At 34.3% G+C, this 26852-nt stretch overlaps 1 protein-coding gene across 1 annotated transcript in view; it reads right to left on the reverse strand.

Moving 5' to 3' along the window:
- Positions 1-4001: 4001 nt before the first annotated feature.
- Positions 4002-26852, reverse strand: part of LOC105626018 (protein PFC0760c-like) — a 112066-nt gene continuing 89215 nt past the window's right edge. Inside the window, exons 4-6 of the mRNA XM_012207327.1 lie at positions 6339-6520; positions 5217-5345; positions 4002-4146 (exon numbers count right to left, since the gene is read on the reverse strand). Of these exons, the coding sequence (XP_012062717.1) occupies positions 4002-4146; positions 5217-5345; positions 6339-6520 (456 nt within the window). The remainder of the gene's footprint in view (positions 4147-5216; positions 5346-6338; positions 6521-26852) is intronic.

Here is a 26852-nt window from a genome sequence, read left to right on the forward strand (position 1 = left end):
ATTGTAGTATATATATATATATATATATATATATATATATATATATATAGATCGCCGATCGATCCGGATTTTTAGAATAGTTAACTGCAGACACTGACATGATTTCGCACTTATTGGTGATAAACTCTCCAATGTTATTATCTGCTTCTATCTACGTGATATACGTGATTTACGTTCTTTCTGCGGTTGGTGAGTGGCTCTGTAATTATGGCTGCCACCATTTTCAACCGGAGACTCCAACTTTTTGTACGTATCTCTAGCGAATCACTCCAGTTTTTTATAATTGTACGAATCTTTAGTTCTTCGGCTAATATAAAAAAAATCTTCGGCTAACCGTTTAAAATTTAGATGGTCTTTTTTTAAATATGCGAATTTATTTCCTCTGGTTTCGGAAAAAAATCTCCAGCAAAGAGTTACATTTGATGATCTCTCTCTCTCTCTCTCTCTCTCTCTCTCCTCCTCCTCCTCCTCCTCCTCTTCTTCCCCTTCCCTCTCCCTTTTTCCCTCCTTCTTTTTCTTTTTTTTTAATAGAGAGAAAGAAAGCACAAAAAAAAAACACAGAGTCTTGCATAATGTGTAATGCATAAGAAAATTCATCAAAGTTCTTCATTTCCTTTCTTTCTATGAAATAAAAAACTGATTTAATCAGTTAATTTTCTTAAGGCCCGATTGCGCCAATGTTATTGCGCCTTTGACTTTAACAACAACAAGGCTTAAAATTCTCTTTGTCTCTCTTTCTTTCTAAAAATGAATCAATGTATTATTACTCACATCAGTACTTTTAAAAGTTATGATTTTCTGCAGATTCAATCTGTAGAAACCATAACTTTTAAAAATGAATCTGTGTGTGTGTGTGTGTGTGTGTGTGTGTGTGTGCGTGCGTGCGTGTGTGCGTGCGTGTGTTGAAAAATTATTGAAAAATAGTAAATATTCGCTGATGATCACAATTATAAGTGTAGTGCTGAAGTCAGTAATAATACACTGATTTACTTTTAGAAAGTTTGCTTTAAAACGAGACAGAAAGTTTTAGAGTCAAAATAAATAGTAAATTGGTGCAATCAGGTTTTATAGATTTTCTATTATAAGCCATTAATTAAGTTTTAAGCCGTGAAAAATGACAATAGTCGAATGTGAAGAGAATAGTTAACTATGATTGATCCATTTCTTACAGCTTTTTTGAGGCTTAAAGCTTAAATTTTACGTCTTAAAATCTCATTGTAGGCGCCACTTTATAAGTGTTCTACAATAAAAATTTTGTCAATTTTGACAGAATACTGCGATCTTTAGTAAGAGGGTTGTCCGATCTCCAGAAGAATTAGTCCAAAGGCGGCGACCTACAACTTCTACTTTGTCTTCATCTAGCATGCATTTATGGCCACAATTTGCATAATCAAAATTAAATGCAGAAAACGTACATGTACAGGAGCAAAATTTCAAGTTTTTGTGTTGAATTATCTAATAATACGATAGATACGAAATTAATTCTCATTTTATTAGATGATCCTTAGAACTGCGAATCCGTAAATCGTAACTTCTATGATTTTTTATAATTCTTTCACAATCGCAAGGAGGGATTTACGCTCGAATATTTATTATATTTATAATTATATAAATTTTGAAGCAGAAATTGATATTCATAATTCAAACATAAAACGAAATCATATATTTAACATAATCAATCTAACATATTTTGCTGTTATTATATTCAAAATTATAGATATTTAATATAATATATACATGTATATATAATATATATTTATATAATATGCATAAGTAAATATAAATGAAAAATGCATGTAGATACGCGTGCAAGGCGGTTGGTAAAAATGCTTTCCCATTTAGGTTGAAAAATAACACGAGGCAGATATGCGCTTTCCGCTTCTTCTAGCGATTTTAAACAATTTTTTTATGTAAAAAAAAAGTAGTTTGCGATTTTTTCCGTGTTTTATTAAAAAAAAAACAAAACGCGTTACTTTTCTATGCAAATAATAGTTATTTGATTTTTTACTAAATATAGAATAGAGTTGCGTTCATAAAGGTGTCGAAATAACGGTGATATTTCGTAAATAAGTTTAGAAGCTTGTAAAACTGTTTATTAAGATACATTAAAGATAAATTAATATACTAGAAACATATTAATTTATCTTTAATATAATATATTTTTTTAAGATATATCGAAGATATATTAAGAAATATTATATTAGAAGACAACTTTTCAAGAATTGGAAAAAGAATGGAAAAAGGAAAATGAGATACAAAAGAAAATCATATAGTATTATATTTTATATTCTCAGATTATATTATAATCACGTAGTAAAGAAGCGGCGATATTAACAATACAATACGGCTACCTTCTGGCAGACAGTCGCATCGTCCAAGTTCGCATTTACATTTCGGACGCATACAATTGGTTTACCGTGGTTCTTTGTGATTTTGCTGTTTTATTGATAACATAGAAAATACAAAGTTACAAACGTGTAGCTGCCCATTCGCAGCATTAGAATGAGATGATTGCGTTCAGCAGAAAAAAATCTGATCAATGAATGTTCAATGATTCTTTGATTTTGAACATGATTGATTCTTGCTTTTAGTTCTTTGTTGGATCTAAGGGTAGAAACCAATCACATTAAAGAATGATTGAGTTTCACTGAATTGAATTCATTGAGTCTCAGTTTTCTCTGTTGAACACAGCTATTACCTTCATGTTATCACTTACATAGAAGTGAATAGAAGCCAGTCGGGCCAGTCCTCTCTTCTCTCTTCTCTCTTCTCTCTCTCTCTCTCTCTCTCTCTCTCTCTCTCTTTCTCTCTCTTTCTCTCTCTGTCTGTCTATTGATTAAATATTAAATTAACGAACGTGGGGTACATCAATGTTCGATTAAATACAATAGAGATATTCTGTAATCGTGTAACATACAAAATGTGGCTACATTAACGATCTGTTTCGATTCTGCGCGACCGTTCGTACGCGTGTTTTTGCGTGCTTTGGTATTTCCTACTCGTCGCGTATCACTATCGTGTGAATTTCCGATAAAGCTATTATAATAAGCACATTATAATTGGAGTATCATTATATAATTACATTTCGCATAGTCTAATTGAAGAAGTGGAAATTAGGGGACACTGGGAGGGATTCAGGCTCGACAAATTCGGTCGTTCGCATGCATGATCCAACGAACTGAGAGAGTTCCCTCATGCAGAACGGAAACAGGATCTCAGACTAGGCTCGTGTCCGAGGTCTTCTTCTCAGCGTAAACTGATAAATGATACCCGAGGTATCCCTTATCGCATAAAGTTACCATTAACTTAAGAAACGTTATCGCACCCTCTCTCAGATCTACATGTATAATTTTGGCGGATCGCCATTTCCCTCGGCGAGTTTCTCTCACCGATGAAATTCCTGCTCAAAAGGCAGTCACTTTCTTCCTCGAAAATTACTACTAGAAGCACTTCATCTCGTCGCCGGTAATTTTTTGTGCTATCATTAATTTATGTATATATCGTTCTTATCCTAGAGAAATCGCTTTAGTTATATAGAATGTTATCTTCTTATCTTAACGACTCGAAATCTTATAATCGTACATCAACTTATTTTCTCTCGTGACGGAGAACCGCCTGTGAATATCGAGCACTACAAAATTATATACTTCATCAATTAAACATCGAAATACTATTTTATTGTCTCCCGCGAGACAATCACCGGTACCGAAAATCGACGACCATTATCACTTCGTATCCTCGCCGATCGCGGCAAGAAAGAAAACAAAAAGAAGCGACGACGATACATACGTGTGCCTAGATAACGACTGATGACGTATACATTTTTACATAACGTACGCATACATGTACCTACATGTTGCGAGTCTCTCTAATGAAGGTATTTAAAAGAAATGAAAGAAAATGGCACCGTCGGTTTCTCGTGCACTTCGTCATGTACTATCTCTCCATCTTCATCGCATTTCAATGCAATCATCTTCGTCCTCTTCGCTATTCGCTGCCGTCTAACTTCTGAATCGATGACTCAGATTCGCACGATAGCTCGTCATCGCGTCGAAACTGTCCCTTTTCCGCGGACACTTGCCTTGCCACTTTATGTACTCGCCGAATTCGCAGTTGGGCATCGCGCATTCGTTGTTCTGAATACATCTACGAGTCAAAAAGTTTCATATGATACCGTAGGAAGAGTCTGATCGGTCCGAACATTCTTGTACGGAAAGAATGATTTTGCTTAAGTATGCCAAAAATTTAGCCAGATCGCACAAAGAAATATTTTGCTGCTCCAGCTGGAATCTCCATTGCTGTTTTTTGTGATAGAAAATTATGTATCATATGTAGAATTTGTAGCACAATTCTAATAATATATGCAAGAAAATTTAGGTCTCATCAAATATGAATCATTGCTAAATATGAATTACAATCACAGTTATCTAATTGAACGTTACAGAAAGATTTTCTTGATAAATTTGACAAATAATTTAAATATAAATTCTGTCTCTGTTATCTCTATATTGATCTTAGATACAAAATATATGCAATATCACAGACATTTGCTTGCTCATTTATACATTTAGCTAATTTTTTGCTATAACTGCAAGACCATTTTTTTCAGTGATACAGGTCTGAAAATAATTTTGTTGGACAATCAAAATAATTATATAGAACGCTCAAGTATAATGAGCAACGCTGCAAAAAGTTTTTGACATTCTAGCAATTAGTTTGAGTGTCCTACATAGTTATTTTGATGGTATCTCAACATTATTTTTATCTAGTTAAACATTTAGATTTATACTTACTATAGCAAAACCATTCTTTCCATGTGCACATTTAAAAAAAATATCGTTCTACGAATATCAAAGTATCTTCTCACAAAATCAAATTCTTGCTCTTATTTGAGAAACGAGTTATTATTCAGCAATATTTTTGAAATAAAAAGAGGTCACTAACAAATATTCATTACATGTAAATGTTTGACAATGTACAGTTGGAGCTAAATTGGATTTGAAAGTTTCACAAAGCGCGGTTATGGTGAAATTTTACAGTACAGCATACAAACGGAGTTCGCATTATTTTGTCTTATAAATGCCGCGATAATTAGTATGTAGGTGCTGCAGTGTTTTAACTGTCGCACTTTTAAGCTTGTGCCCGCGTACTGAAATACTTCTGCGGCGAAGTATGTCGTGAAATTATAGTCGCAAAGAACGCGTAGGCATACTCACATTCTGTCCGCGAGGGAGAAGTATCCCTTCCCGCGTCTGGTCTTTATACAATTTTCGTTGCTCTCGAAGCAGTTACATTGACAAACGCCTTCTGTAATTCTCGGCGTGAATTGCGATGGACAACGACATCTGGAGTAAATTTTTTAACAATTACAAGAATAATTAGTTAAATGTTTAGCAATAGTTATAGGCTAATGAGAAAAAACTTTCTGAAGCATTTCTCTGTTTATAAATGCCATTACGTTAAGCTACACACAGTTAGACATTGAAGGAACAATAGTAATTCTTTGAGTTAAAATAATATTTTGTTATTTTTAAGGTGTGTCAAAATGTAGATCAATGCACACTGTTAAAAATCAAAGGAGCAACCCATACAGCAGAAATATATCGCAGGAACAGCTTAAAGATATCGTAATGTCTGTGAGATATCTGTGTAACATATACGGGAAATTTTTGCTGGGTGGAAATAATTATTCTTTGAGTTAAAATAATAAAGGAGGCACATCCGCGTCTCGCGCTATTCTTAGCGCCGAGTTACTATCAGTGTCTTCAGATATTTTGTTATTTTTACTTCTCGTGTATGATTTACATTAAAATGTAAATCAGTCCATTTTTGGTGTTAGTTTCAAAAACAATATTTATATTAACATATTTTTAGTAAATAATAAACTAAATTTGAGGTGAATTTAATACATTTTCTTGAGTTAAATTATTTAACTTCATTTTTTAATTAAAAACATGAATAGGAACAAAATTGTGACCTACAGAAATGATTAAAAATGAATTGGGTATAATTTGATATTATGAATTTAACAGTGCATTTGTGTGGTTAGTTTCAATGTAAGCAACGTTCATATTAATGTACGCACTTAATAAATAATAAATTAAATTTGAGTCAAATTTAATACATTTTCTTAAATTAGTTTTAGTTAAATTAACGACATATTGAATATAGGAGCAATGGCGACTTATAGAAATGATTAAAAATAACTCAAATTGGGTACATTTTGATATAAATTTAACGTGTACGAATACAATGCAAATGGAAATGGTCAAAGTAATTTCAATATTTTATTTTCTATCGTTGCGGAACTTAAAAGATATGTCCTTTCGCAAACTTACGGTTTTCTTGCTGGTGATTTTTTCATGTTTTGAGGGGGTGGCGAGGATTGATGTCGGTAGACTCTCTGGTCTGCGGGTTTCTCGTTTGTCGTATCATATTCAGACCTCTCTTTGCATTCGCATTCCGTGTGATTGTAGAATGATAGCTTCTCCACTACGCTGGCACCACCCACGCTTGTGGTCTGCAATAAAATCAAGAAACATTGTGAGAATGTTAGAATCGCATGCGCTACATTATATACGATACGTATAATTAATGTCGGTAAACGATATATTATACACGAGAGTCGAAAAGCACGTCCGAGAAACTCGCCGGTAGGTTCTCCTATACCGTCGTTTATTCGCTAAATATTTACTTACGCCGCAGTGCGGAAAATGGTTACACGGTGGTTTCGCAATATAGCCAGGAGTAAATATCGTCATGTTAAGCCTGTAGATGATACACGTAAGCAATTTTGTAAATAATGTTACACGGTATACAGGAAACTAATCTAGCTTCATCTTTTTGTTATAACTATACACGGTATCGCGGAATTGTTGGCCTTATTTTCGCATAAAGCTCTTTAAAGGGAATATCTTTTCTCTCTTGCTTTTAGTATTCTTTTTCAGGAATTTAATATCTTTTCTCCCTCGCTTTTAGTATCCTTTTTCAAGAATTAAAAAAAAATATATATAAATTGGAAACTTGATACATGTATTCTTTGATATATAATTCTTTACAATTTTTTTTTCAAACATAAAAGATTTTGTGGCAATTATTTGTAAATCTATATTAAAAATATTGACTCCTTGTTTCCACGATATCTCGCGCAGTTATAATCCGACCGAAATAAGAATGAAAACTGAAAATGAGAAAATAAGCCTTAAAACGAGAATCACAGCTCCCTTAATTTAATTTGATTTTTTCTGGAATTTTTCTTCAAAAAAAAAAGTGATAGTAATTTTCGAGATTTTATATTGTCCTTTTACATTTTTACTGAAACCGATAACCGGATCGATATCGATTGTAAATCGATGCTCAAGTGAACCTTTACTTGTGACATAACGGAACATTGATGAGCATTCTCGTCATAGCGGCGACGTCGCGTCGGGTTGACGAGAGCAATGAGACTATGAGGCTGCATAACATTATGCTTAAAAACTAGACTATCGGCTCGTACACGACCGACCCGGTTCTAATTGGGTTCAATTAACCCAGCTCACTTTTGTGCTCTCTACCGTACAACAAACTGGGCATTTTACCGACTGACACGCTGCCGGCACAGAAGCTGTTCGTATCGTCGGGCCGCATTTAGCCTGCTTTTAATGGGTTCTAATTGCCCTGCATCACTGCTCGCACGTAGCGATTTCCGCTCGCATCTGACGCGATCCGATCGGTCGTTGTCCCACTAATTGACGTGAAATTGATGTTCGATATAAATAGGCGCGCAACCATTCGATATGACATCGAACACCCGGCAGCAGTTTCTGTTTCGGAAAAAACAGTTTTGTTAAAGTATCTAAAAATCTAGTTAGATACAGATTCAAAAATAATTTTTTTGGATCATAAAAATAATTATGTAGAAGCGTTGATGACAATGCTGTAAAAAGTTCTGACAATCTAGTAACCAATTTGAGCTGTTAAATCTAGTGTCAAAAATTTAACCTAATTATTATTTTTTACCAAAACGAAAAAGTTAAATTTGACACTATATTGTGTCAATTTACACTATATTAAATAAAATAACGATATATTTAGTAGGAGCAGTGGCGACTCATGTTAGATTAAATTTGACGCTATAGATTTAACAGTATACATAATTATTTTGATGTTCGAAACGAGATTATTTTCAAATCTGTATCTAACTGAAGTTTTAGATACTTGAACAAAACCGTAATTTTTTTAAGCAAGCGTACGCAAGTTTTATACACAATATTTATAATTTTTTAATCTCATTTAAGAATTTTTTGCCTGTCCTAAAATATTATCCATGCTTCCTGGGGAATGTCTTATAAATATATATCAGTGAATTTAATTTTCTCGTTGTGCTCCTAATGGACATCTGTTATCGTCTTTTTACTTCTTTCACAGACAGATAGATGAGGTCGGCGATCGATCTTCTTCCTTCTCGTTAAATTAATTCGTTCAAGCTGAAGGAATAAGAATTCGATTGATGGAAAGCGGTTAATTGAAAGTTAGAAAATAGACAATTGTATAAGAGAAATTTTCTGTGACATGCGTTACATCGCAAGTAACATGTCGCGTTCGTAATTACACCATTTCCGCATTTCCGTTGGCAACGGGTTAATTAATGCGCATTGTGAAAGCTTGGGATCCACTGTGTATTACATGAAAGAAAAATTTTGACCGTGTATAGTACTACGTTTTAAAATTAAAACGTACTGTCTGCGACATGCTGCAGAACGGGTGCATTGAAAAGCTTCTTTACATTTATATTGTGAGTATAATAATAAGAATAGTAATAATAACAACAATAATAATATTAATAATAATAATTTTTATTGTGATGACGTGCAAGATATAAATTCATAAATTTATAATTATGAAGATAGATATAAATTAAAGCAGTGTAAAAGATAAGACATCAGCAATATTGCTATTCATGAGCCTAGACCTTGTTATAATTAGTTAACGGAAAATAGGTATATTTGACCAAAATACCATAAAAATACCTTCTGGCGATCTTTATGAATTTTTCATATGGGATTTAAAGATTGTCTGCTTCTATTGATATAATTTCAATTTCGGTTCAATTTAATCTTAATTTTTTTTTAATTCTTACTACTAGATAGATGAAGAGTAAATTGAGATTAAAGTTAATCTATATTGAAACCGATATTAATCTTGTTGCGCTAGACGTCTCTATATTGGCTATGTATTAACGCAACAGAAATAAAATTCCTTTAAATAGGTCGTGATACTTAATGATACTCAATCACCGAGATCGATGACAATGAGCGAGCGGAACGACACATTATGATTGTATGTCTGATCAACGTTGTTGGACAATCAATCACAATTAAGATTTTATTTATTTGATTTCATAGTCGCGCGAAATCACGACATTACGAGTCGCTCAATTAATGCCCTTTCGTTATGTGGGGTATTACAAGGGCATAATAATTATGACAATCGTTTCTCGCGATGTCATTAAGAAGGCAGGATTACGACAGTCGTTTCTCGCGGTGTCTTTCAAAGTAGCGGAAAAGGCTGGAGGCAATATATTTCTGACAAATGATTATGTCAGCCGTCGATCAATTGTTACTTTTGCGTTCATCGTATTTTAAAAGTTCTGTAGAAAAATTCCATCACAAATGAAAATTGAATTAGTTTGATTGAAAAGATTGAATTAGCTTAATTGAAAAGATTGAAGTTGTTTGAAGATATTGACGTCTCTTATTGAGACTATTCTAAATGCATCATTAAAGCTCTGTGAAACGGGATATGAATCCGTATACGACAAATTACGCTCAAGTATTGTGTGAGATTTTTTTTCTGTCTTGATAAAGTGCGCGGATCTCTTTGACCCTATGTAATATGAGCTGCATCCACGAGACGTTCTTCGTCTTTCTCCGAGACGAGCTCCGTCAAGTACATGAGGATTGAGATTCGCGATCGTCTCTGGCGGATGGTCTGGTCGAGGAATTGTGGTCATAAATTTCATGTCTTAGTGCCGTACGTAGAATGTTCTGCGAGAAACGCACTCTTGTGGAATTACTTGATATTCTGTTTACTGTTTTCATTGCACGAAAAATATTCGAGATTGCTGCGTTCAGCAGAGAAAGCAACTTTGCAACTATTGTAAAATTCTTTAATTCAATTGATTCTTGCTTTTGATTCCTTATGGATCTAAATGTACAAACCAATCATATTGAAGAATTGTACAATAATTGCAAAGCTGCTTTCTCTGCTGAACGCAGCCAATCTCGAATATTTTCCGTGCAATGAAAGCAGTAAATAATACAAAATATCAAGCAATTCGTCAGTACTTCTCTCAATCGCATCAAAATTACATTTTGAATTTATTCTGCCTCACTACTGTGAATGTTTTAAAAATTTTTTAAAATTATTTTTAATTCAAATATCGTATTTTAATATAATCAGAAAATTATTAACATTTGTACTGTTTGTTTCTTAATCGAATTGAACATTTTATTGTCAGTTTCATGTTTCTTCTTGCGTGCACTCAACATCAATAATCGGATGAGAGAATGCATTTCCTAAGGGATGCATCTAGTCAGAAGAAAGGTAGTAGCGTGGCAGAAGTTCCGTCGGTCTCGTGTTTCAAAATTTTTGTCTGGAAGCGACGGCGTGGAATAACGTAGGTATGTTTATGGGGTGCAGCTAGTGCGTTCATATGACTCCACGCCCATAGTATAAAGTCAGCTTAAGAACTTGTCGCTTATGGCGACTGTGCGGGTTTCGCAGCATGAACAGTATTCGATCATTCCTCACTTCGTTAAGCTCTAGAAATGACACGGAGTAATTTATAGCAAGGAATCGCGACAAGATCGATGAAAATTACACGATATACTGACAACATGATATTTATTATTAGTATAGAAACAGTATAACAGACAGACAACTTCGAGAGGAGATTATTGCGAAACATATTTACTTGCGTTTTTTAATACCTGTGTGCGGTATTTCGTACACAGTTATGACGATCGCGCTGTGTAATTGTAATATTGAGCGTAGGAAGCGGAACGTTTCAAGGGACGGACGATTTCCATAATGCTATAGAGATGAGCGATTTGCAAGAGGGCTTCTTCGAAAGATCACTGAGTCTCTCTCTTCCGTGAATCACGGGAATTCCGGAATTTAATTTCCACGAGGATTATTCCTCTCGCGGGATCGGAGCAGCTGACCGGTCGCCTCATTAACATTCGCCGTATCTCGCTCCGGGCGTTTGTTCGGGAATGAAACACAGGAACCTGGCACGAAATCACGTGCACGCCGATCTCAGAAGATCGGTGAACCATGTCGAAGGCACGTCTCTCAGATATTTCGTGTTCCATGAATCTTTTTTTTTTTCTACGTTTATCAAGTTAGTGTTGCATCGAACTTGTGTCGCAATTTTACGACATCGAACTCTTTGTCGACTTATTTTACTACTTATTTCCCAGTTGTTTCCGTAGTTTATATCTGTTCTTTCTGAAATAAGATTATAAGTTGATTAAGAAGTGAAACAAATATATAAATGGAAAATGCCAATTCTTGGTCTAATAATATTTGTGAATTGTATTCTTGTTAATTTTTAGTATAAGCTAATTGTGCATCTATTATTTGTCGGTCTTGGAACACAATCTTAAACTGAAGCTGGAGTAATAATATCACAATTTAAATTGACAAGCAATCTAATATTATTATGCTGCAAAATAAATATCTTAGAAGCTGTTAATGATTTGATACAGAGTTGCTACAGAAAATGAATTTTAAAATGATTTTCCCAGGTTTTTCAGATAAAAATGGAAAATTTTCTATGATCAATATAAAATATGTAAATTTTCACATTTAAACGTAAGGAGGGAAAACTAGCTTATATTATTAAAAGCAAGGTAAAAAGAGTTTAGCTGCATAAAAAAATTTTAAATGCAAATTCAAATCAACAAAAAATAAATTAATATTGGAAAAAGGAATTCAGTTATGACGAAAAAAGGCGATTAAATAAAAATACCGAATGAAATCTAAATTTTAATTATTTTATTAAAAATCGTTTAATATGCACAAGTTTTCAATGTATTTGATTATAAACATCAGATATAACAAAAAAACAATTATTTAGAATAGAAGCAATTTAAGGAAATATTGTGAGCAAAGTTCAAAATTCTAGATTCTTTTATACTTTTTTCTGACTTTTCCCTGTTTTCCAGGTCTGTGGCAACCGTATATAAGAAAACTATTCTTTGTTTGAAGAGTAGAATTTTTGAAGCGTTGTAACAAAATTCAGAAAAAATGAAAATTTTTACTGTTTAAAATTCGCATTGACAGAAGGGTAAACAAATGTATTAAACGTATTAAACTCTACCACAAAATGAATATCTCATATGATTTATCCAAAATATCAAAGAGTGACAGACGTTTGGAGATTATGAATTCAGTTGTTACTTACTGGCGACGGTTATATTTTTAACGATTTGATTTTAATATTCGCATCACGTGTCGGAATCTTTACTGGTATACTAATGGAGTATATTTTCAAATTGAGGACACGTGGTAAAATACGCGAATCCATAAGCTTGAATGAATTAAGTAACGGAAGTCTATGATATATCGAGCATTTATACGTGTATATTGCCAGATTCGAAATGTTACGATTGTAATGAATTTAGATTGCGTATTTCCGGACAATCGATCGTGCGATCTATTCAACTTGCATCACACAATATCAAGACAAACTTTAGAAATTACATATTGATGTATTTTGCTGCTCAAAATTCATTCATTTTTAATAATTGCAATAAAATATCTCAGATATCGTATAACTCGTTATGTATTTGTTTCATCTATCGCCCACTTTGTTTTCTGTTTAATTTTATTTTTTTCGTGTACTTTTTCTTATTATCGCGATATATACAATAAAGTGCATATGATGTACGCGTAGTTAATGTCGGAAATGCAAAATACCGCGCCATTGTGTTTTCGCGTGTGTTGAATGTGTACATAGAAACGAGAAGGAGGCTTCGGAGGCAGGAAACCACGGCGGAGCAACCATGAGGTAAATATGTTTGTTATTTATTATTTGCAGAATTATTTATTTTTAATAATTATTTTATGCGCTACATTTATTTGTTGAAGCATTTGTTTAGAATATTGCTATAATTTTGATATATTTATGTTTTGCAGTTCAACGCACAATTCACGTAATTCATATCCATCGCTGTGTTTTGGTGAGTGATAAATTACATATTTAATTGAAGATAATGAATCTGTGAAAACTGTATTATACACATACACATAAAAAGTATGTAAATATATTTATGTCTCAAGTTAATATCATAAAATACAGGGTAGAGTGTAATATTCCATAAATCCATTAAAATAATAATAATAATAATAATGAAATAATAAAATAATATTTTTAGCCCTGAATAATATAATTGCTAATTTTTTGTTAATATTTTATAGCTTATTGATCCATATTTATTCATAAAATTATATTATTAATATATTATTAATGAGAGACATAATGACGTGAAATGTAATAAATATTTATTATTATTAGTCAGTTTGTAAAGTCTGCGTGATCCGAATTGCCAACTTCGATTAATTTGAGGACCATCAAAATTTTGATCTTTTTTTATTAAAATTCTCTTTATTAATTAATGTTGAAAATATAAATAATTAAAATAATATAGATAGAATACAATAAAATAAAATTTATAATGATCGTAAAAGGTACTTACAAAGGTCTCTTTCTTCTCTATTTCATCGATTAAAAATATCGCTGACACGCATATGCACACGCGCTAAGATACGGGAAGACACATTCACAGATGTAATCTTCTGAGACCTTTCTAGACCTCGCTTTACTCGAGAGCGACCTTTTCGCGAATCGACGGTTTCATAAAATGTTAGGAAAACCTGATGTGCAAAATTAGCTGGATACTCGCATCACGAGAGTAAAATAAACCATGAACGTTATGCTTATGCTACTTATGCCACTTTCCATAATATTGCGCAACAGATAATGTTTTTCACTACTGCCTACAAAGATATTATTACTTCATGCGCTGTAAATCTTGTCGGGGAGAACGTTGACTCGAATCCCGTTAAGTATCGTTTGCTTTGCTAGTCGAAGAGACTTGTCATTATAATAAAAATGTCTATCGAGCAGACGACAGCAACAGACGTCTCATATCATATGACTGTCCCATACACAAAGTTATCAGATGTCTCAAATATCGCAAAGGATTGTTACATCTTAAAAAGTGTAGACTAAACAATCGCCGACACACTTCTTGCTTTGATATACTACTTTGATATACTGTATTAGAAATAATATCCGGATATTTATATGCACAATTTTTTTTTTCATTTGCATAGACATATTTCAACGTTCTTCGAGTCAGCGTTTGACGATGACGATCTTCACGGATTCGTTTTTAAATAAAATTTAATCTTTAAGGAGGTAGACAGTTTAAAGATACGCAAGTTGATATGAGAAATGTAAATTTAACATAATGTATTAGTAAAAAATATAACTATAAAGCTATAAAATAACTAATAACTGTAAAAATTATATAATTATTAATTTAACTATAATAATAATAACTATACAACTATATAATTTAATTATAATATAATAATAATATAACTATAAAATTAAAATTTTTTATACTAGACTATTATGTTAAATTTATATTAGTAATTATATCCTTATATGAGAGGAATGTGAAAATAATGAACTTTAAAACTTCTGGACAGCTGGGCATTACTTTTTATTTTACTTTTAACAAGAAAGTTTTAAAGAAAATTATATTTTAGGTACCATAGCTATCGTACCTACTTACTTTAAGGTTCACGATATTGATGTGATTAATATTGTACATCGATAGATCGTACAATATTTCGTATAAAACACACATACACACGCACGCACACACACACGCACACACACGCGCGCGCGCGCGCGCACACACACACACACACACACACACACCTGCCAGTTAAAATAAAATCCCTTTCCGAAAACCCTAATGAATCAATCGACTAATTCGGGTAGGTAGAAAGATACGGTGGCCTCCCGACAACAATAATTAATTCTCGGCGTCTGACGGTAATTAAAAGACGAGTCGCTTCGTCATCGCACCCACACGCTCGATGTTGGAAAAAAGACATGCGTGAGTATGCGGGATTACAATGTGGTTTTGTGCTGCTCACGCTTGTGCGTAATTAACATACAATATTCTTATAGCAGAAAGATCCATTTCTCATAGAGAGGATCAGTTTTTAAAGATAGCTTGTGTGCATATTAATCCGTTAAATATCATTCTTGCAAATCGGTTTATCCCAGAAAATACGAAATGTTAGGAGAATGATTGCATATTATCTTCCTTAATTGATAGAGATATCTGAAAGACATTTGTGTCTGTTTCTCGAAAATATAAAAAAATCAAGCTAAATTCGTTAGTTAATTTCCGTTGCGCATTTATCCGCGGATGTACTTCATTAGCATAATTTTTGTTAACATAATCAAACGTAGATGAATTCAGAATGCAAATCAGCTTTCGCTCACTAGTAGGATTGCTGTTTCATGGGCAGATGGGAGACGGAAGATACGGTGTATCCAATGTCCGTCAACCACTCAATCTTTGATACACGGTGTCTTTGAGCGATATCATCTTACGTTGAAGCTCGTTCGTATTTATCAGCACTTTCTTCATCTCTGCCTTCCCTTTCGGAGTTCAAAGCTACAGAAACTCCCTGCAGATATTATATCTCTCGATCTCGCGTCATTGTTTTATTAAAAAGCTTTTACGGCGATGCTTCCAATGCTTCGGTGGTAAAACAAAGATTATATTGTTTTTAATGAATGATTTACAATAAGAATGGTATAATCTTTTCATATTAATTTTTGTTCTCTTTGTCGCAGTAAATTTAGGGTTGACAGAATTCTATATTTTTTTGATAAATTAAGTTTATACCTGTAGTAAAAAGAATGATATTTTTGGAGAAAATGGCAAGAGATTAATTTTTTTTATTAAAAGCAATAAAATAAATAGGAAATTTTGTTATCAACATTCTAATTTTGTATTCTAATTTTGTATTCTAATTCTAATATCACTGGGTAGTTTAGTTCAACGTTAATTGAGAGTGCGCGCTTGCGTGTTCCAATTTCAGTTTTATCTAAAATAAAATCCGTAAAATTAGGACTCGAGTGTAATGAGCAAGTTAGTTTTTTGTTACAAGGTAAACTGGATGGTAGATCTATGTTAATAAAAAAATTTTAATTTTGTTGCTGTTGTTTTCCTCTCATGAAACTAAAAATATAGAATTTAATAATACTTATATTATCTCCAAAGTTTTTTGCTTTAAAAATATATTTCACATATTAATGTGAATAAAGAAAACTAAGATATTTTTATGGGATTTTTATTGGTTTTGTTTTTCTTGAAATTATCACACGATTAGTTGATTTACTATAATTAATAAAAAAAAAGAACAAAAATATCTTTTTGCATAAAGTGTATAAATATATTTTCGTATTTTTATAGTTTTTGCCAGTTTATTCCTTGGATAAAATCCGGAATTTATTCATTTTCTCTGTCCATTGGATTTTTCCGACCACCAGAGATAAGTACAATGTTTTGAGTGCACATTCGATTCGCTTGTGTCGGATTTTCATGGGCACGCGCTCCATAAATGCTAAGACCGATTTGCATGTGATTATTGGTGGGCGTTTCTACATCGACGATCGAGATCTTTATCACATTACTGTGTGAGATTTCCTTCTGCGATTGAGAGATTACTTGGGAATTAGCTATGGCCGTTATCGGAATCAGACCGCGCGTCGATTTTTAATTGCCACACGTATGGAAAATTGAGTTTATACGCGATCAAGTAAGTTGAGATAAGCCTCAACATCCGTCTTCGATATCTCATGCTATCGATATAGATCGATATTTTACCAATTACTTAAGTGACTCTTGCTCTGCAAATACGCATCGTAAATTCGTTTGAGAGACAGCGAGAAAGTTTTAACACGGCCGTAATTAATTGCAATTGTGCTTCGCGAAGAGTAGGATGTATTTTTACTGAAATTTATCACATCTCTGAACGTCTTCATTGACTTAAGCCGCGCAGCGATCTAGGTCGTACGTAACTCCGGTAATTTCGGTGCTTTCGCGATAAAACCGTCGTAAATCAACGGTGTGTCTGGGTCAGCACACTCGCGTTCAACCTGCTCCCCGAACGAGATTCGCAAAGTCGCCGTTGGCAAAACAACGGCGATGCAGTGGCAGCTAAATGGCTCTGTCATTGAGACCAGGTTGTTCCTCACCGTTAAATATAGGTTTCTATCAAGTTCCGCAATTCCTATTCATTTGATAAACGTCCTACTGCGTTATCAGGGTATCGGTAAATGTTAATGACCTTGCCGATCTTGTATTCTACGCTTTGCGGTTACAAAATTAAATGCAATTTTCCCCTCTCATAAAAAAGTATTATCCTACCGTTAAAATAATCTGCTTTATTCAAATGTAATTAGTAATGCACGGGAAACATTATTATGCTTGCGGTTATTCGAAGGATCGATTAAAGTATTAATAGCTTGTCCTAATATGAATGTTTTAAACAATTAGCATTTTTCCGTACACGGAAATGACTGTTTTGCTAAAAGTATCTGAAAATTTAATTAGATACAGATCTGAAACTAAATTTTGCTGAATCATCAAAATAATTATGTAAAACACTTAAGCATTGATGACAATGCTGCAAAAGTTTAACATTCTAGCAACAGTTTGAGTATCCTATCATTATTTTGATGATCTAAAATTATTATCATTATTTTTATATCTGAATTTATATTGAAAAAGGTTTACTAAATTTTAACAAATATTTATTTAAATGGTATTACTAACTAAATATTTACTAAATGTAAACATATATTTATTTGATACAAGAATCTTAATTTAAGTATCATTTTTTTTATTGAGTAAATATTTATTTACTCTATTTTGTAAGTAATAATTAATACTGTTTAAACAAATATTCATTAAAATTTAATAAATTTTTTCAGATTAGCTAACTTTTTCAGATACTTCAGCAAAACTGTTCTTTTTCTGTAAATAGTTATCGCATAAATAGTTTATGTTAAACACTAACACTGCCGGCTATGTAAGTAACTTTTTCCGATAATACGTTTGTATACGTACGAAACAGTGGTTCAATTCCAACAAAAGTTCTTGGAATATTGATTAACGATACCTACTTCCCGTGTCTCGCACCGGATAACGATCCGAGTCATGCCGGTTCTGTAGTTCTGCGGCGCGTATTAATTAACGTTATAAGGCCGACCGGTTTGTTCCTCTGTTGCCGGTGGCATATACGTGCTGTCGACACGTTAAGCAGGCGTACGTGCCTTAGCAGCCTTTAAACAAATTTTTAATTTGATTTGGAAGAAAAATAAAACAAAAATGTGTAAGAATCTATTAAGCTCCATTAAATGTAATTTGAAGTATCCCATAAATGAGCAAGCGAATACTTGGGTAGCAATAAAATGACAAGAAATTGCTTTTGACACCCTGTTATTTATATATTATAAAATGAAACAGTCAAAATTTATCTTCGAGAAGAGTCGTGCATTTTCGAGAAGACTTATCTTACTGTCACTATACATATCTGAAGCCATAACGTTAAATGAATTCTTACGATCGCATACGAAATTAGACGCGAGCGATAATATGAAATCAGGTTGACCGTGCGCTTGATTAGCATAACGTGTTATAATGCAGCGGTTAATTCATCTCTGCGGCACGAGCGGCCGCGGAATGTCGTAAAGTTTCTTCGCCGTTGATCAGGATGCGCGTAACGTGCTACGGGAGGAAGTTAAGTGCGGGAGCATTTCACCCTTTTTGCTCTCGTGTTCCGTGCGGAATGTGCAGCCAGACGCGCATGATGTAGCGGCTATGCGATGCGATGCGAAGCGATGCGATGCGATGCGATGCGATGCGATGCGATGCGATGCGATGCGATACACAACCGCGCACGTGTAGCTTCAGCCGCCCGGTCCAGTAAAAAGCGTGGAAATTAACGACGACCAGCGTGTTCGCGTTTTATTCGCAAGAGAGGTCGAGAGATTCTGAAGACGAGTCACTCGACCTCGATCGTTTACCGAAGCTTCACAACTACAAAGTCGGTGCCTGCTGGATGGAGAGCCGGTTGAAGAATCGTGGAATCGCGAGAGGAAATGAAAGAAATGAATTACCGCCGACATCCGCTGACTGCTGATGCGAATATTCAGTATAAATCCGGCATGTATAATGTAGCATTCATTTCTTGTATCTCATAGATCATACATGAAGAGAATGGTTTTGCTGAAATATCTAAAAATTTAACTAGATACAGAGCTGAAAATAAATTTTGTTGGATTATTGAAATAATTATGTAGAACACTTAAATTGATTGCTAGAATATTAACATTTTTGACAGCATTAATTGCTCATCAGGAGTTTCCTACACAAATATTTTAATGGCCCAATAAAATTATTTTATTTAGGCAGAACTGTATTTAACTGTATTTATAGAACTAAACTTTTTAATATTTCAGCAAAATCGTTCTTTCCGTATATTGTATTACGGTTACTGGATTTTGAATGAAATGATATTTGGCCTGCAAAGTATTTCATAGACTTAACCTTCAGTCTGCAATCATATTTTTACTCCATCTATTTACAGTCTGGTTCTTTTTGGTCCTGCCAAGATTATTTTAGTGTTTTAGTTTTTCAAAAAATGTGAAAAAATTCAGGATTATTTTTCAACATCTCAATTATATTACCAAATATATTCTCGGTTATTTTAAGAGGGAGATCTGGATCTTTTCTTTATTCTTTCGAAGAAATTTGAGAGTGAAATTTTATTTATACCAGAAAAGCCCAGATTGCAAACGAAGGATTAAGTACACACCACCGCACAACACTTCGGACGAAAAGAACGCGAACGAGAAGATGAAGAGAAACGAAAGCGTATAACAGATAGAGGAATTACTAAAGTGTCGCGATTATGTTTCGCAATTCCATTCGATCGGCCAACTTGTCTCCGAAATCGATAATGGCGACACGTGGAGTACAAATTTAAAAGTCAATCGATGTGTCGGCAGCGGAACCAGTTCTTGCATCAAGCGCAGATAAGATTCACGAAGATTGAAGGTGGACAAACGAGGGAGGCGAAAGAGAGAACGGAACCGGCGAAGAAACAGCCTCCGATCGATAGTCCTCTTAATGAATGAATCGGAATAAATCGATGTTGCGCGCGTAGTATAGTCAACGATCGTCCAGCCGAGGGTCAACAAGATGAAAGATTAAAACCCGAAAAAGGAAGTTGTTTAAGCGTTTGTTTCCTAACAGAGTCGCATAACTTATCTATCAGTAACTTCACCATGATTTATAGACGATTTAACATACTCGGTTAAAGGGTACTATGATGTTTCGAATGTCATACAGATATCACGTGGAATTACTTTCGATGTCTAAAAGTGTCGGAGGATTTCTTCCGCGTATCTCATCTGTGAGTCAAAGCATCAGGAAAATTAAGTGCCGATGTAAATTTTGGTTGACGCTGAGTGCATTGCGTGAGTGTCGTTCGGTTTTACGCATCAGCGTGGTCTATGGCTACTTGACAGTTAACTAATCTCGACTTAGATTTCCAATTTATATTATATACCACAAAGATTATTAACTTTTCCACTATATTCATTTGTCTCGATTGTATTTTAGGATCTCTCGTTCTCTTATCTTTGTTTTTATTTAAATAATCATACACATAAAAAAAAAGATTTATTAAAGCCGTAATATACAGATAATCAATTTTCTATTTTAAATTAGCAAAATTGTACAGTTGAATAAAATTAGCGATTATAGATAATTATATTTGCAATAGCATAGTAAATTTGTTAATAGAACAAAGCTAACTTTCTATAAAAATCAATCCAATATATATATATCAAAATTTTTAACAAAATATGCTGACTAAGATGGCGTATATTTTTGCTATTGTAATGAAGAAAACTTGTCGCGTTAGCAATTTTTATTGTATTATAGTAAAGAATTAGTTGAATTAATATACTAATAATTTACAGACATAATTTCTTGAATCTTTTTAGTTATTTTAGAAATTGAACATGCACAGCAAGCTTTGCTGAATCAGCGAATTTATTTTTTCAGTGTAATTTTTTATATCTCTATTTATTCATGCTTAAAGCTCTTTTACTTTCAACAAGATTTTCCTCAGTCGCTGATCCAATATTCCATTGATGTAATGCTCCATCGGTATCATCTTTCATGTATTATTGAAGTAAGCGTGCATACACGGAGGCCGCGCATTAACTTTTGGCGGATTAGTAGCTACGAGCGGATTTTAAAGTAGCCGAATCGGGTGCTGCCGCGTACCGTCGATAAATCTACTTTAATACCAACGGACGGCGGATAAAGTCAGCTTAATATCACGGATCCACCTCCGAGATTACGGTGAAAAGTTTATGAGCACGCCTGGAGGTTACAGGTGCTGGTTTTCAGATGAAACTCGGCGAATCTGAGTGTTCGATCGATTCGAACAAGATTGATCACAATTTCCGCGAATAAGCGCGCAACGATAAATCTATATAAATATATATATATATATATATATATATATATATATATATATATATGAACGCCCACGATGGGACTCCAGTTGTTACTTTCTCACGGGTGTTTCACATTTTTACTTAACCGATAGCACGCCGTCGGCACCGGCACGTTTGCTCGGAAAACGGTTTCGAGCTCTCTATTATCCGCGCGGTCGGATTTTTGCGCTTATTTATGCGACTGAGAGGAACTATGCCTGGCAGGAACATGCATTCGCACGAACGCGAGATAATTGGATCTCCCCCTCTGATACGTTTCATTTGTGTGCCCGTCTAATTGCAAATGGTTCTATTAAGCGTGAGCCATTATCTATGAAGCAATAGATATGTCTATGCGTGGTGTAATCAATCTCAATTCCGAATTAATAATCGGTTATTAATTACGCAATTTATTAATTTTATCATCAATTCATGTATTAAACGATCGAATAAGATGCTGATACTTATAGTAATGCAAGCCGCATTGTAATTTAATCCTCCGTCTGTAATCTGAGTTTTTTTTGACACAAGCGAAGTTTCACGCTAAAATTTTTCCTCATTTTTCAATTTTTACTAAATAAAGGTTTGAACATTTAAGTTAAAAAACCTCTTTGGTTATGTGGTAATATAATAGAAATGAAAAAATAATCTTGAATTTTTCTACATTTTTTGAAATCCTAGAATAGTAAAAAAACTTGAATTAGATAAAAGATCCAGATTGCAGACAGAGGGTATAAAAATATGATTTCAGACGGAAGGTTAAATATATATATGATTTTAACTTTACAGAAAATATGTTACAGAAAATATGTATGATTTTAATAAGAAAATCATTGACATACAAGAATGATATTGTTACTGATTGTGAGACATAAAATTCAGTCGTATTTTTTTAAACATTTTTTTATGTATACAATTTCTTAACTGTGGCAAAATTATTACAGGTAATATTTTACAAATTTAAAGTAGAGCGAAATCAATAAGGCTTATGAATTTAATTTAAGTCATCGTTAAACTGTATGTTTTCTCTCGTAATCGCGTAATGACGTCGTAATTGGAGACTGAAAAACCCAGAAAGAATCGGTTACGAAGTTGCATCGTGAAAGGTTTTTTCGGAAATTCATGAAGCCAGACCAGATTCGCATATCCAGAAATTATCGCTGAGTAGCCGTCCTTAAGTATCGAAAATAATTGCCGCAAGGAAGCAGAGGCTATCGTGGTCCATACGAAAGTAAAAAGATCGTGACGAGATGCACGAAGGCCGTAAATAAGAATTACGCGGATAAAAATGGAGCTGAAATGCTCTTATAATTAGTGGAAGGTTAAAGTAACATTAATTGATTGGATATATGGCGATCGATAATCCGCTATAACGGAAAACGATCTGATCGTATTTCGCTCGTAGGTTTTCTCTCGATGACGTGGCATCTTCTTCTTGGCGAAGATGAGCCAGGTCGAAGACTGTCCGTGCGAAATGGTCATGCACCGTATCAAGGGAGATCTAATTACAGTGGACCTGCTTCCTGCAGTAATTAATCGGTACGACCCAGAAGATTTATGTTGAACTGCAGCGCTCGCCTCCACGTTCGTTCAGGCAAGAGTTCGCTCGGCAAGAGTTCTGCTTGCTTTGTATCTTGGTTATAACATCTTCTACAAAACGTAGCCCTTCTTTCACATCGTTTCACCGTGAACTATTTATTAATACCACAATCTCATAAGCTCTTAAAGTTTTAATTTTCATCGTGAGCGAGTGATGAATCTTTCGCGTTGATTCCTGAGAAGAGCGGTGAAAAATTTCGAGAGGTTGGAAGAAAGGATTTCCAAAGAGAACCACTTGTAAATTCGGTTATAAATATCCTCTTCCATGGATCACTCTTGCGAACTTGAAAAAGACACGCATGCACCCTCGAGAATAGATACTTCACTTGGAAAGTGGCTGGCTTGATCTTCAGTTGGCTAGTAACATGGTGTTAATATTAGCGGCGTCGAAATCCTGTCAGGGCCGATCGTTTGAAATACGAGATGGGAACAATGAATTTCCGGTCAACTCCGTTCCTTGGACGAGCGACAATGGCCTCATTGTCTTGTACGGACTGTATAAAGAGATGCGTTCCTGAGTCGGACTTGAGAGTCAAGCAACCCTTTTGCAGAATCTTACATGGTTGGTATTCGCGACAGGAATATTATATGATTTACTTTATGGCTATATTTAATTATTCCATTCTATAAAAGAAAGTTTACGATAAATTTCCTGCTGAATTAGTTAATTCGCTGAGAATTAATAATCATCTTTAAAAGATAATATATTTATAAATGTAATTTTTTGTCGTAATTCTTAAGATTGTATTGTTAAATATAAATATTGACCTTATTGAACTGTTTCACATGAATATAATATTCATTTTTATACGGAAAATATAAATTTTCAGTTGTAGTCATTTTTTTTTACAAATAATATCCACCTGATACATCCTTAATTGATACATTTAAATAAAAAAGAATTTATTTCTCTAATTCGATTCTCCAATATTGGTTTACAAATAATTTCGGTATAGAATTTCAATGATTGATTGCTTTCGATTATGCAATTGTGTAATGTAATGATATTGTAAATAACAGTATTAGGAGTGCAATTGATGTTCTCACGCGAGCGCATTGTTAACCGATCGTCGCGATCAGTTGAACAAAGCGCCGTTAACACACATACCCGTCACCTGCGAGTAAAAAGTGCCACGTCCGTTGGATGAACACGTCGTACTATCAGTTCGTGTCATCGCGATCATTACGTAACCGTCCGCGCGTATTACGATATTTATCCGCATTGTTAAACGTGGTGATCTATCACGCGTGCATCGTCCGGTTGCTGTGACCGACCGGCCGGATCGGCGAACGATCGCCTTTCTCGACGTCGTCGCGCTCGTTAATCTTCGCGATCCTGTCGCAAGGTGAGAAGTTGTACGGGCCCTGAGTAGAAAGAAAAAGAAAGATCACGATCGCGCAGTGTGTAAAACCGCGTCTGGACGCGGATAAACGCATCGCGCGAATTTAACCGCGCATTTGTAACACCACGATGTGAACTACGATCATCGTAAAATGTGCTCGTAATCCGATCTAGCATCTTGATCTGAATGTTAACGATTTAATGTCCTTTGTGAGCCTTTGAGCAAACGTAAAATATATCAGCGCGATACTCAACTGCGCGAAATTCTTGAGCAAACGTCATTTCTAGCCTACTATCGTTTCTAGACTGCCCGACATAAACTGCCAAATTTCCAAGTAATCTCGTAAACGCGCAATTGGATGGAATGTTTTAACGTTATAGCAGTGCTGTCAGGATGAACAAAAAAAGTGGACGTAAATGAATCGTTTGCGTTGCTCCGTCTCTTTCGCCTCTGGAACATGGGAATAAAACCAAAAGAGGAACCTCATTTGCGTACGGACGCGGTGGGAGTTTAACCAACGTCTTGCGCCGTTACTTCGCGCCTGCATTTACGACGATGACACTCTCGTTAACCCTTCTCATGTTAGACAGAAAGAGAATGAAGCGCGCTACAGCAGCATGTAGCAGCATACCTCGTCCGCGATAATCAAAACATCCCGTAATAAACCGCGATAACGATCGGATATCCTAGGGATCCTCTGCTAACTGCATTTCAAGCGCGCGTGCTGCATGCTGCTCCATTCTTCAGTCGTCACTTTGCGGTTTTCTCGGCCGCGGCGTCTTCGTCTGCCTCCAATTTCCGCGGCCGCGTGTTCCGCGAACGGCGCAAAAAGACGCAGCCGCACGAGAGCGGAGATTAAACGTCCGATAACGTCGAGTTGTTTCATGCTTAAGCCAATCCTCAGATACCGTTCACATGGATCTTCAATGCTCATCCTCACAGACCTTTACCTCTTACGAACGTTAATTAACATTTACTATGATCGAGGAGTCATGCACTCACCCTTTTCTCTATCTTATTTTAATTCTGAAAATTAACAAAGCGTCGGCATTAAAGATAAACTATGATTAAAGTTAATGAAACCTTCATGATGTGAATGATACTTCAGGACGAACTCTTGCATGTAACCGATAATCGCCTTTGGGCTTCTTTAGGCTCAAGGGCTGAAAGACAGCGGAAGATTAGGTATAGAAACTGGCACGGTTGCAAAATAGTTACCGTGCCTGTTGCTGTATTTTTCGTTGGTGAATCGCACTCTTGACATCCCGCGGCGCGAAGATCTTTAACGTCGACCTCGGGGCACGTCGGCTTTCAAGACTACGGCTGGGTCGACTGGGTTGTTTAGATCTCGAAGATGAGCAGGCGAAGCTTGGAATGACCGACGTGACATTAGGCCGGGCTTCGCTTCCGATTTCAGCAATCATAGTGAGCCGATATGATTTTCTGTTTTTTATATCATTTTACTCAAATTGGTTTGAATATATATAGCAGAGATTTTCTTTATTTAATTTTTACAAGCTGTGAGAATTTGCTACTTTAGTATTTTTTATTTTAAAATAATTTATGTTTTAGCATCTGTTTTAAGAATATTTTACCATAAATGTATGTCGGGAAATACATTCTTAAATTTATGATATTAAATTTCCATTTGAATTATTTTAATCATTTTTATAGGTCGGTATATGCTGCTCTTATTCAGTATATCATTTGACTAAAATAATGAGATCAAACAATTTAACTTAAGAAGATCAATTTAACTCAAATTTAGCTTAGCAATTTAACTCAAAGTTTGTTACTTGCTAAGTGCATGTTAATATGAACGTTGTTTGCTTTGAAACTAATCATAGAAATGGATTTACATTTTGACACAAATGGAAGTTAAAATTAACAAAATATCATTTATAAAATATAATAACCAAGTGGATAAAACTACAGAATGTACATATGTACAATTATTTATTCAAAAAACAATAAAAATTTACTAACATTTAACTTAAAATGGAATGAATTATTATTGCACCTTTGTTATCTAACTTTGTCTAAATATGAATATTACACGGAAAAAATAATTTTGCTAAAGTATCTAAAAAATTTTGGTAGATGCAGATCTGAAAATAATTTTATCTGAAGGATGATCTGAAAGATAAAGATTTTAAGCTTTAAAATGATTCTTAGATCATTTCATTATGATCATTTTTGATGATGTTTAATACTCTTGAAAATTGTCTATTTTTAGAAGAAAGAATAGA

The sequence above is a fragment of the Atta cephalotes genome (assembly GCF_000143395.1).
Source record: "Atta cephalotes unplaced genomic scaffold scaffold00004, whole genome shotgun sequence".
Classification (NCBI taxonomy): Eukaryota; Metazoa; Arthropoda; class Insecta; order Hymenoptera; family Formicidae; genus Atta; species Atta cephalotes.